The sequence below is a fragment of the Centruroides sculpturatus genome, unplaced genomic scaffold (assembly GCF_000671375.1).
Source record: "Centruroides sculpturatus isolate CEXI.00-Female unplaced genomic scaffold, Cexi_2.0 scaffold96, whole genome shotgun sequence".
NCBI lineage: Eukaryota > Metazoa > Arthropoda > Arachnida > Scorpiones > Buthidae > Centruroides > Centruroides sculpturatus.
Window position 1 is genome coordinate 832284 of NW_019384376.1, and position 14394 is coordinate 846677.

The 14394-nt window shown below is 27.2% G+C and overlaps 1 protein-coding gene across 1 annotated transcript in view; it reads right to left on the minus strand.

Annotated features, from left to right (window-relative positions):
- The window catches only part of LOC111617162 (zinc transporter ZIP11-like), a 45340-nt gene that overhangs the window by 22770 nt on the left and 8176 nt on the right, over window positions 1-14394 (minus strand). The window contains exons 2-3 of the mRNA XM_023358496.1: window positions 10657-10695; window positions 9515-9682 (exon numbers count right to left, since the gene is read on the minus strand). Coding sequence (XP_023214264.1) covers window positions 9515-9682; window positions 10657-10695 — 207 coding nt within the window. The remainder of the gene's footprint in view (window positions 1-9514; window positions 9683-10656; window positions 10696-14394) is intronic.

Here is a 14394-nt window from a genome sequence, read left to right on the forward strand (position 1 = left end):
TCAGAGTTTTGTCATATCTTCTTACATATTGAATCATAAACCTAATTATTTCAATTTCATCGATTCCTTCAGCTTGACTGATTCCACTGTATGTTGATATTTGAGCCACTAATGAATCTTGAATCTTACGTTCTGAACTGATATGTCCGTATTTACCAAGAATCCAGATTCAACTGTTGTATTGCCATGATATCCCACAAGAATCATTTTAATCACCAACCAGAGATTTGTGAAATCATTATTTGATTCAGTTGTTTATAAACATAGAAAAACACCATTTTTTCATGCCAAGTTTTATAGTCATTGCACACGAAGCCATAATGCAGCCACTATCATAGGTAAGTTCTATTCACCCTGCATATGTTTAGCAGCAATACTAGGATTTTAAATAACCACAATGGATCATAAACATAAAACAGGAAGTACAAGTCCATACTTTAAGTGATTTAATTCTTTATGAACTTTAAATAATAACCATTTAAAAATTTTTCTTCTATAATTCACTAGCTTAGCTCATTTTCATTTTTATATTTTTTTGAAGCATTAAACTCAATATATACTGTTCTTGATTATCTCAAATTTCCACTTTTTAAGCAGTGGTTAAAATAGATGTTTTTATAATTTTTGTAATTAATGATCTTAATATTTCATGCACTGCTTCATAAAGGAGGTAAGGATTTATTTGTTTGAAAATGACTTTAAAAAACTCCAATCGCAAGACTACATAAGCAAGGTCTTTTGTTGTAAAAGTTTTGTTATTTCTGCCAGTTTTTTCACCATTTGCAAATTCTCCTTGTATAGAATGCAACTCACAGTTTCCTAACTGCAATAGTTTTAACTTTGGATCTTCATCTTGAATATCCTTTTGCAGCATTCCTAGAAACTTCCAATTTACAGCAGGGTCTTCCATAGACAACCAAATGACACTTTGAATGTTAGTAATATTAATTTTACACAGTCTTTTCCTAAACTTTTTAAACATGTCTTCAGCTGTTAAATGACCCACAGAAACAAATCTACTTGTAACTATGATGAATATATCATGCCATGCCAATAAAAACAATGAATATCCATATGCTTTTTGAGACACAAGACTATTAGCACATGAATATTCTTTTCTGTTTCTTCCCAATACAGTGTCTGAGAGAAATAAGGAAGCATAAATTAAAACTAACTTTAAAAATATATATTTGTAGGCTATATTATTTGTCATTGTGTAAAGCTGTTAAAAGTTTACAATTTAAACTTTGTTTCTTATAAAATTAATTGTATAAATTCATAAACACCTATTGCATAGGAAGGGCTGAGAAAAGTAAGACTGCATACTAATGAAGAAACAGATTGTGAACTAGGATAAGAAGGCTGGGAGTCATGTTGCACAATAGGTTCTGAAACAGATTATGAAACAGGTTGCTGAGTAGACTGCCAATTAGGAATTGATGATCTTGAGAAAAATTGAGATCACAGGCAATTGTGATGTCACAAGTAACAATACTTTCAAATGCTTTACAGAACTGGCATAACTGGCGATAGCTTTTCTATCCATATTACCACGAGAAGGTATTTTATGTAAACACTGGGCAGATGTTGCACCTTTCTAGACTTTGTTCAACCATTTGGAAATATTCCAGATTCAAGCATCTATTAATCACAGTAAGTGAAAGTACAATAGCTTGATTAGGCTTATTGTCACTGCTAGTGACAATAAGCCTAATCATCTGAATTTCCGGCTTAATCCAATTTGCAAACTTTAGCTCTATGTAAAGGAATAAGTGTCGAAAAATATCACACTCAGTCAATCAAATTATGGTAGAGCATTGATTATCCAAATATTGATCAACCGAAATGTCAATTAACCAAAAGCTTTCCAGTCGGCAAATTTAAATTTCTGCTAGTGCTGTGGCACTGCAATCTTTGGCATGTCTTGGGATACTCCAATATTATTTTTGTTGGTGTGCATGTTTTAGCTGGCAGCACTGGCGCAACCATGAGAGGGTACTTAAGGATGTGTCACAATTTGAACGAAGGTCAACATGGGAAACATTAATATATTTTTTCATACATAATTAGTTATCCAAAAAATCAATTTTCCAAACAACCCCAGTCCCCAATTTATTTGGATAATTGATGCTCTACTGTAGTTTCAAATATGATATGAGATCTATATTCTGCCAATCGTACGAAACATCACAGTCCATTATTTTTCTCTTATTTCAAAGATTTAATCAAGGATTTCAAGTATTTACAGCACATTTGGTTTTAAAATTTCATTGTAAACTTCCTATAATTTGTTATTACCTACATATTTATTAAATACTTTTCTTATTAATTTCATATTTATTGTGTTTCAGACAAAAATTATTCCTATTCCAGACAACAATAATGACAGCACATCCAGTTCCAATATATTAGCAGTAAGTGTGTGCCATGCACTTGCTAATATTAAATAAAGTATTTATAATTTAATAAAAATTGAAGACAAAAACTGCCCCAAAAAGGGATCACCATTTATTCTTTGTGTTCCAAGACCATACACTTTTTCAGCAACTGACCTTTCTTTGTAGGTTGCTTGTTGCCGGAAAATTACAGAGTCCTTCTAAAAAACACAAAACACTGACTGCTTTTTATCTACTGGAAACTGGCACTGGAAAATGTAGATTTTTAAAAAAGCTGCCCCCTGATGATGATACATGTACAATTTTCTTCTGTCGTTTTTCATCCAATCAAAAAACCCCCAAAGAAGGTATAGATAGATGTAAGCAAGACAACTGTATGTCACCAGTTCCTTTTTCAAAAATTTTTATAATTTTAATTAGAAGTGTTTTGTGTTTTTTAAAAGGACTCTTTGTAATTTTCCGGCAACAAGCAGCCTACAGAGAAAGGTCAGGTGCCAAAAAAGTGTACAGTCTTGGAACACAAAGAATAAATGGTGATCCCTTTTGAGCAGTTTTTGGTTTTCAATTTTTATTAAACAATAATTTTCCATCAAACGAAAAATTACAGAGGTAAAGTATTTATACCAATGAAATGTAAATATTCTGATTTTTCCAGGTTTTTCCTGATTTCTGGATTCATATGAACTTTGGTCGTAAATTAAAATCAAGTTTTTTAAAGCACTATCATCCACGAAACAAAATATGACTAAACTGATTGCATATTTTGAAAATAGAATCAGATATTGACTGCATTATATTACTTTGCCATGCAACACTTACAAAACAACTGATACTTTAAAATCTGTAAACAAACAATTAGGGTTATGAAAATCAATATACTAGCAATAAGCCATAAAATATGTTACAGCAGGAAAACATATCAAAATAGAATTTTTCTCATCTGAAAATTACATAAAACTATTTATTGTACTAAAGCAAGTAAAACAACCTCAATATTTACTCAAAAATAAGAATTATATCTTTATGATTTTATGGTAGACATACAATTAATACAAAATTATTTGGTTGCCCTTCTATTTTATAAATGTCAACCATGTTTAAATTAATTCTTATTCAAGTAAAAAATTTTCTGTGATTATTTATAAATGTTATATGTAATTAAAATCGACAAATGATAATCTAAATTATTTCTTCTTACACAACCTATGTTATCTACATATATAAGTTATTAAAAATATTTACTTTTTCATTAAATATCTTGTAAAAAAATATATATATATAAAATTTTAAAATGTTTATTAAAACAAATTTTCAGGTTATTAAAAAATTTAAAAGTAATGCTGTGTCAAATTACTTGTTTTAAATTGTTTAGTTATGCCTTGTAATGCTGATTAGATTATCCAATATCAATCTAAACAAACAATTTATGTCAAACCTTAAGTTATCTAAATTCTACAGTAATTGGAAACTAAAGTATCAGATAAAAAGAAATTTAATAAGCACAATAATAATAAAAATATATTTTTCATACAGTTACAATTATAAATATTCTTAAATTGAGTTAACCACTTGTTAATTTTGTTTTAAAGTTCAAAAACTAAAAACAAAAAAATTACAAAAAAGACCAACCAATAGAAGAAAAAGACTTTTTGTATTGTAAAAAAAAGTTTAATATCTTATTATAAATTCTGTATAAAATTCTGTTTTATAGTGCGACGTACATATAACATCTAATTTTCTTAGCAAAATAAATCAAAATAAAGAATAATCATGTTTATAATTTTAGGTAACCAAATTTCAAAACTAAAGTTTCAATCTATTGATCTAATTACAAAAACAAACTAGAAAATAATCTGATCTACATTTTGTTTTTATATCATAACAATCAAGTTATCAGATATTGCAAAAATATAATAAATATTTAAAGATTGTTTTGTTGCTAATGAACACAATGATTAAACAAACAAATTTATTTTTTTTTAAATTCTTTTAAGGTATACTCAACCTATCAGAACTTTATCTATATCAATTTTATATGAAGTACCACCGCCAGAGGAATATTTTAACTGCTTTACATTTAGAGGCAGGTGAGCAGCCTATAAAGAAAGGTCGATTCCACCATGAAATTTGCTAATTCCTCAAATGTGTATTTGAAAGGACTGGATTAGAATAAAGACACATTTGTACGTATTGTCTTGAGGAATCTTTTTAAAGGATTTTTTGTGTTTAGCTATACCAAATTTAACAGGACAGATTTTACTCAAAAGACAACTTTATTATCATACTGTAGAAAAAACATTTACAAGAACCTTACTTCATTTAAAGACTTTTTACATCAAAGAGAAGAGTGCACAAAACTAGAGGATGACAATTGTTTTTCAGATATTTATTGTAACACAAATCACTTGTGTTACAATAAATATCTGATAAATAAATAAATACAACAGATTAAGAATATGAAATAAACAATTTGAATTTACAGATGGAAGAAAAGATAAGACATGAAGTAATTAACAAAATTAAAAAATATAAATATATGGATCATAATAGGGAAGCATTAGTTTCTACTAGCAAAGGTAAGAAACAATATAAGCAAATTAAAAAATTTAATAAAATGCATTATTATTAAAGTAGACAAAACAAAAATTGTTTAGGTGACGAAAGACCAGAAAAAGAACAACAAATTAAAAATAATATTGAAGAGTGAATTTCAAGATACAACTAACAGAAAATATGAAGAAGTAACTTGAAAAGAAAATGAATAAATTGCACAAAGGTGAATTGGTGCACTGTACACAAAAACAAAAAGTAACTTATTTTAAACAAAGTTAGAACACCAATATTGAATATGATTTAAAAAAAAAAAAACAGGTTGAGAAATGTCATTATCTTGTAGATTTTATAAATTCAGCATTGTATAATTTAGAAATTTTTTAAAAGAAAAACTAATAATTATTAATCATTCATAATTTAGCATAAAAAATGCAGACAAACTCGTCGACAGATGAACAAAATTGAAATAAAACAGGAATACAGAATGACAAGTCTTGATGTAGTATCCGTATACCCTTCAATAACCTAGTCAATAATACAGGAAGCATTGTTGAAGAATAACCTTTCACCTTAGATCATAGAACTGATAGAATATTCATAAAAAAATAATTTTTTTCAAGTAGATGGAAAATATTACACTTGAACAGAAAGAATAAGCATGGGAATAGTCATAGGACCAAAATTAACAGACATATCAATGACATAAATAAGTATTAAGAATCAAGAAGGAATTATTTTCTATGCAAGGTACTGTACATAGATGTTATATATCTAATACACTACCCACAAATAACAGATTATAAATTGTACAGCTAATAATTATAATAGTAATTTAAAANTATGATATTAATTCTATCCAAATTTGGCTCATTAAGATCTAAAGGAGTTAAGATCAAATAAGCCTAGTTTAACATTATTAATATGTTTGAAGTCAGTGAATTGTAGCCTGCATACATTGTTTTTGATGATTAATAATTTTCAATAGTGAATGCTTTTCTGTAAATAGATAGCCATCAAAATATAATTACTTTCAACAATTCATTTTAATATTTTTAAAGATTATTCTGGCATTACTGTATGGAAAATATTGCACTAGAATATGTATGCTTAGACACTAATATATGTTATGCTTCAAACACATTTTCATTTAGTAGAAATTAGCAAACCATAAAAAATATATTTAAACTTGGTCTTCTTTTATGTTGTTCGATATGCATGTAGTTAAATACAATTATATTTTATTTTCCAAAAATTGTTTATTTCAATTTACATAATATACTTGTTTATTATGATCTCAGAAATTATGGTATGTAAATAAAAAATAATACATATAGAAAAAATTTGTGAAATTAAACTTCTCATACATACAAAAATATCAACATAAATAAAAACAGATTAACTAATTTGTCAATTTTTTAACATGCACATTTGGAAAAACCTACTTCATTATATAATGGACTTTCACTCCTTGCATGAACAAATCCATTAAATTGAGGTTTAACTGCATTCTGTTTTCATTCTTCTTCTATCTTCTGTTATGTCACCATCAAAAGCAACTTAGTTTAAATTTTATGGTTAAACCTTTAATTCTATTTGGTATTATAATGAGTAAAAATTCTGTAAGAATTTATCAGATACTATAAAATAAACAAATGGGATTGTTTAATCCTTTTCTTAAAACAAAAAAACATGCAACAGTTGCATCAGTATTTTACAATGGATTGTTATTTACTCCTTTCTTAACTGCACTTTTATATAATACTCACTAAATGTGTGACAATGCACAAAGCACCCCCCCCCATGCTTTGGTACCACGGTACCAGAGTTGACATCGTGTTTGCAATGACTGAGACAGGCACAGAAACCTTGATGGCTGCTAATTTTGTTTCTTGTGTGAGCAGTCACATTGTAGGCGCTTGGATCCAATGGAGGTGACACAAGAGATGGCACGGATCCAGGAAGTGCACAATACACAATTTTAATAAAAACAAATATCCGTTTATTAAGCTATTGACAAGTTATACAAGTACAGTTAATATTTTGTAATAAGGGTTGTGTCCACGATATTAACTAATTTGCAAGTTCTACGTTGGAGAGAGAGAGTTTACATAGTGTTTACATAGATACCTGGTAAAAGATCTAAGAATGCATTGTCAATACCACAGATTGATGGAGTTCAATTATACGGATGAATCATTGGTGGGAGGAAAGTCACCTAGGTAGGTAAAGTATTCGAGTGCTTGGGCAACTTTGGCAAGGATGAACTTTCAATGATCATGGACTTCTCGATCAGACAAACGAACTCCTGTCGTCATCAGTCATTTCCTTTTATTGGGGGTCCTCCCTCTTTTCTACATTGCCCTTTTTTTGGCAATGTTACAAAGACTATGTCCAATAGCAAATTCTCTTCATCAAGTTCCTGGTGGCACATTTGATGTCTCATCTTGAAAGGGAAGTGACTCCACAGAGGGATAAAATCATATCCTTTAATTTTTTACAATCGTGGGAAAAATTATAGCAAGGTTTCCTTTCAAAATTAAATTTTCACCTGCAAAATTTTTGTCAAGTCCGGGCTCTCACAATTGTAATAGAAATAAGAAGAATAAAGTATTTCTGTTAAAATTTGTGTAGATAAGGTTCTAATTAAATAAGTATACTTCAAAAGAATTTTTAAAGGTTTTAAGAATATAATAATTTTAAACAAATTTATAATGAATTAAAATTGATTTGAATATAATAATATTTATTATAATTTACGAATTTCCTAAAATTAGAACAGAGTTATGTTCTTACACCTTAATTAATTTGAATTCATAGAATCTGAACAATATTTCAAACTTATTTATTAATTTTCACTACTGGAACTTAAAATAATTTCATGTTAAGTTTTTAAAGGATTTTTTCACAAATATTTCTTAAAATATGCAGATTTCAAAATCTAGTTTGTTTTATTTAAACATGGTGCACTATCACTAATCTTGTTTGGATTAGCAGGGTTTGTGTGTAAAGTCAAGAAATATAGACAAATATACATATTTTAAAAAATTTTTTATACTATATTTGGTATATATATTTATGCTAAATATTTAGTAGATATTAATTTTATTTTTAAAAAACACAAAAAATTTATAATTAATTTCTTTTATTTTTCACTTGAACATTTTCTAGAGAAATAAAATTGGTTCAGAATAAGCAAATTTTAGATTAGTGCAGGTTCAGATCAACGAGACTGCATTGTAATTATAGAATATAAATTATTATACTGTTCACAATTTAAGCAACAAATAACAGTATAACACTTCAGTATAATTTCAAGTATAAAAGATTCTATTAAATCAATGAAGAAAGACCCAATTTTATGATATTAATTCTATCCAAATTTGGCTCATTAAGATCTAAAGGAGTTAAGATCAAATAAGCCTAGTTTAACATTATTAATATGTTTGAAGTCAGTGAATTGTAGCCTGCATACATTGTTTTTGATGATTAATAATTTTCAATAGTGAATGCTTTTCTGTAAATAGATAGCCATCAAAATATAATTACTTTCAACAATTCATTTTAATATTTTTAAAGATTATTCTGGCATTACTGTATGGAAAATATTGCACTAGAATATGTATGCTTAGACACTAATATATGTTATGCTTCAAACACATTTTCATTTAGTAGAAATTAGCAAACCATAAAAAATATATTTAAACTTGGTCTTCTTTTATGTTGTTCGATATGCATGTAGTTAAATACAATTATATTTTATTTTCCAAAAATTGTTTATTTCAATTTACATAATATACTTGTTTATTATGATCTCAGAAATTATGGTATGTAAATAAAAAATAATACATATAGAAAAAATTTGTGAAATTAAACTTCTCATACATACAAAAATATCAACATAAATAAAAACAGATTAACTAATTTGTCAATTTTTTAACATGCACATTTGGAAAAACCTACTTCATTATATAATGGACTTTCACTCCTTGCATGAACAAATCCATTAAATTGAGGTTTAACTGCATTCTGTTTTCATTCTTCTTCTATCTTCTGTTATGTCACCATCAAAAGCAACTTAGTTTAAATTTTATGGTTAAACCTTTAATTCTATTTGGTATTATAATGAGTAAAAATTCTGTAAGAATTTATCAGATACTATAAAATAAACAAATGGGATTGTTTAATCCTTTTCTTAAAACAAAAAAACATGCAACAGTTGCATCAGTATTTTACAATGGATTGTTATTTACTCCTTTCTTAACTGCACTTTTATATAATACTCACTCAAAAACCTTTCAATGAAGTATATATACACTTCATTACTTCATTAAAAGAGTATTATATATATATATATATAATATAATACTCTTATAATATATATATATACACACTTCATTAAAAGGAGTTTTTGAGTGAGTAGAATGATTGCATTTGCATTATGCATTAAAGTAAGAACAATTTGGTGCTTTTTGAAAAATATTCTCATTGCAAACTGCATTTGGAAGACAAGAAATGTAACAATATATTGAAAATTTCTAATTAATAAGACAGAAAATTATACTTACTAGATGAGTCAGGCAGACATCGGCCGCATAGACAAAGAACGCTCCGAACAGAAAACCTACTGCCACAGGTACGAAAGCCCACTCACCGTGAGCTCCGTAATCTCCACTCTTCTCCGCAATTTCTATGGCAGGTTCCAACAGAGACCAGTAAGATGCAGCAATCATTACCTATAGTGCCAATAAACAAATATTTGATTAATAAATATATAATTCATTCACATTCTATACTTCATTATATAACAGTAAGTGACACATGTTGGTTTGAAACCTACTACCAAATTTAATGTCTTATTACAAATAAATAACACAATATATAAATTTTACTCAGCTATTTATATTATAATGTGTTTGACATGCTTTTCCTTAATGTCAATAATTTTTGCATAATTGAAAACAGCATGGAAAGGAATTAACTGGCCTGCATATTCTTTACATTTGAATCTTTGAAACTTCTTTTCACACAGATAACTGAAAGATTGAGTTGGTTTGAAAGACCTTGAGTCATCTATTCAGTATAGAATTGTTGCTATTTCGAGAGATGTTAAACTATTATCAAACTTTAGAATAAGACAGAGGAAGATCAAAATTAAATGATTTCAGGCTGAAAATGAAATCAGCTGTTTGTTTTTTAATCAATAAAATTAATTTATAAGTTCATTATATACACAAAACTTTTTAAAAACTGTTTAGCAAGCAGGACTCAAACTTCAAATCATCAAAAATATTTCTTAATACTTCCTTTGTTGTGCAATCCTTTTCCCCAGCTTCATTGTTCTTACTGTGACACAAAATCTGTTATTGTTTTAAAATTATCAATTGTAATCTCTCAAATGGAAATTGGTTACCTTCAAATTTATAATGAATTTAATGTAACCAATCATTCCAAATTCATTTATTTTTTTGGCAATGTAACTGTAATAGATATTGTCTATTTGTTAAAAAAATATCCTAGAGTATAGGTTATAATTCAGGTTTTATAGAACTCAAACAGTGTTATCAGCTTCCTAAACTTAAAATAAACATTTGCATGTAATTATATATCAGTTGACAAGTTTACCAAACTATTTTTAATACTAATATTGTATCAAGTAGTTAAGATAAAGAGAAGATAAAATATTGATGCAGTTTTATTATGGACTTACCCCCGCAGCAAAACCGAGGCTGCAATCCAGAATTCTTTGCTAAACAAAAAAAATTAAGTGTAAGTCAATTAAAGGTCTTTAAAATTAATAAAATTAACAGCATAAAACAAATTTTTTACACTTAAATATTACATAATACTTATATTTAATTATCATTAAAAAATGATTGTTTTATTCTAAATTTAGCTGTCAATAAAATGTTTAAATAATTCTCCACAAAAACTTCAAAATTTTATAAAATTTAGTCACACATTTAATTTATTATTAAACAAAATTTAATTTTAAAAATTTATTACAAAACATCAGCTGCTGAAAGTAATAAATCTACCGAATGTAATTTTATATATAATTAAATTTACGACTTCTCTGAAAATGTTTTCTGTCGATCTTTATATTGATCTTATGTTTATAGTTTCATATAAAAAGTTTATTTTGGAGATTTATACTTGAAGTTTCCTTGAAAGTAATAAAATATTTTTAAAGGGAACAAGAGTACCGAATGACAATTCCAAAACATGACTAAATGACAATGATTCAATTTAATTTCAAATGCACACTCAGTAATTAACAACCTCTCAAATTATGTATTATTCATTAATCTAATCAGCTTGGAAGCAACACTGAATCAAGTAACCAAACATTGCTAATGTTCTGCACAATTTCTAAGCCAGATATATATTTATTTTGAAATTTAGTTGAAAAAACAGCAAAGTTGTCTCATGAGAATCATATTAAAAAGTTCTTACAAGACAGACCATAAATAAAAAATTGTTATAAAAGCATTTACAACTCAAAATTTCTAAATTTAATTATTATTGTGAATATAACTCTATTCATATAACAATAAAATATTACATAACTATTAAATTTTAGTTTATTCAAATTGCAAATTTTTAATATTTTAAGTCAAAAATCCTTGATTCTAAGCAGTTTTGAGAATAAAAGGAACCAATTTTAAGCTATTAAATTTATAGCCTCTAGCGCAAACATGCTTGTGACAGTCAGTGGTGTAGCAGTTACATTCCAGCCTATGAGTGCATATCCCACAGCTGTTCTGGGTTAATACCCTAATTTTTTAGAATTTTTAAAATTTCATTTTAATTTAATTTTTGAGGAAAAGGCAAGTTGCATTTGTCCAAATCAGGAGGTTGTTTGGTTTACTTTCCTTTGTCAGTTTATCTGTAGTTTAAATGTTCACGGTTTAGTTACTGCAATGTACCGGTACAGTATATGCATATACAATGTTTATAGAATTTAGCTGTAAAAATATTAAGTGATCATAACTAAAGAGAGGGTGTTCAGAACTCTGTAAAAAGAAATATCAGAAAAATATCAACCAAATTTAGTATACATACTGTCCTGAGTATGCAGTTTCAACTTTTGGAAAAAATTTTACTTTCCCCAGTTACATAAAACATTTTCTAATGAATTTCAAGTATAAAACAAGTCACAAAACATTCTCAATTCTTTGACAGGCAAACAGTCTTGATGCTTGCTTTGTTCGAGTGCACACTATTTGATAAACTTTTCTATTGATGGAATAGGAATGCCGGCTCGACACTTAAAAGGTCCCCTAACTATTCAGAATCTTAAGAAAATAATTTTATGTTCTGAGGAGATACAACTTTTGCAATTAAGTGGATGTCAGAACCAAATTTTTCCCTAGTAGCTGAATTTCAAAATAAAAATTTTTCTTGAAAACAGAAACTACATACCCTGGAACAATATGTACAGTATACAAAATTCACTTGAGATTTGCCCAATAATTCTTTCAACACAGAGCTCTAAACACCTACTGTTTAATTATGATCACCCTGTATAATTTTTTTTTTATCATAAGCAACATTAACTATACAAATAAAGTCAATATATTAGGCACCAAAAAACAAGGAATTGTTTTTAAATAACAAATAATTAAAGTTTGCATTATTTACTTCTGTAGTCTCATGCATTGCATAAATCATTCACTTGCTTTAATTTTGAATTTATTTCCTATCACTACTTTCAAACTTCAATAAAATTTGAGCTTAGTTTACATTATTGAATAATACAAAAGACAATTATTTATGATTGCAGAACAGACTACAGTCTTATCTCGTAGCGTAGTCATTTTACTACAGCTATACATCATGTTTGTAATTGTAGCACTATCTGCATTTGTCAGGTACGTGGATGTATAAGGAATTACACACCCTAAGTATTGTGCTATTTGAGAAGACCTTTTATAAATTATGCCACAAATTTAATTATATTCTACCTTTTACCTAATTTAAAATAATTTAAATTTAGAAAAACCCAAAAATATATCTAAAGAAATCTGAACCAGTAATTCAAATCAAAAACAAACATATCAAACACTCCAGTTTAAATTATCATCCCAACTAAAAAGATTTTTGACACACTTTGTGATAATATATATATACAAAATAATTATTAATGCACTATTAAATAAATGTTTATAATCAAAAGCAAGCAACCTCAAATTATTCAAATGTGAAATCAAGTTAGTTTCATCATAAATAAGTAATTAAAAGTAACACAGTCATACTTACTTGATAATTTTTAGAAAATATTGCATCAATTCCATTAGATTTGATTTTAAAAATTTATCTATAAAATAGCAATTCTAATTACAATTTGGTTCCTTTACTCTTTAATCTATTTAACTATTTAGTAAATGATTAATACCTTGCTCGGAAAGGACGACATCTGAGTAAACACAACAATAGAAGAAAAACAATATCATAGGTGATAAAATATAAGATAAAGATAACTGAAGTTTGTCCAACAAGATAAACTCCAATAATAATTTTTAGGTAAATCAATTATTAATAATTTTTAAACCAGTTAAACCTGTATCTTTGAAAATTTAATTCTTTTAAAGGCCAGAACATCACTAAATTCCTTCCAAGTCATTTATAAGTCATAAATTAATTAATTTCTAGTCCATAATGGAATCTTTGATTTTAAAGAAATATTTTAAATTAGAGAGGAAATTCTTATTAATATACCTTTCTAAACTTTTCTCCTGATATTTTGGATCTTTGACCTCTCTTAAGGGGTATCATCTTGTAAAAATAACATCTTACTCAAATGTTTTGGATTTATCTTCTAAGACACTATTTTACAAGATAATACTCCTAAAAAAGTGTCAAAAGATCCAAAAGTTTAAGAACATTTAATTTAGAATGACACAAACCATTTTAATATAATGCAAAAGATTTATCAAGTTGTTACAATCAAGAAAAATTTCTCGATCAATAAGTTTACTTTGTATCGGTTCAGCTAAATTTCTATATATAATGACAGAGAAACAGTCGTAACTCTTTAGGAATGCTTCTGAATCTTCTAATAAATTTAGAAATTTAATTAATTAAATCTGATTAAACGACCATTCCCATTTTGAATGTAACAGACCTCTTACCAATCACACTTTATAATCTCTACCTTTAGAAACACTATAAATTTTCCATTGCAACTATATAAAATGCAATGTTTAAGTACCATTCCTGAAAAAACAGTTAAAACTATTTTTTGGGAATGTAATCTCTATTTATGATGCTGAGCTTGTGAAAGTAGAACTTTCTACTTCACTATACTATATTAGAAATCAATGAGGTCATTAAATGTAATGTATACTTTAAATTTAGAAATGGAATTATAAAACCCAAAGTTTTATTTATGTTAAAATACTCTTCGGTCTCAATAATGATGCTAAAATATATGTATTATCTAATG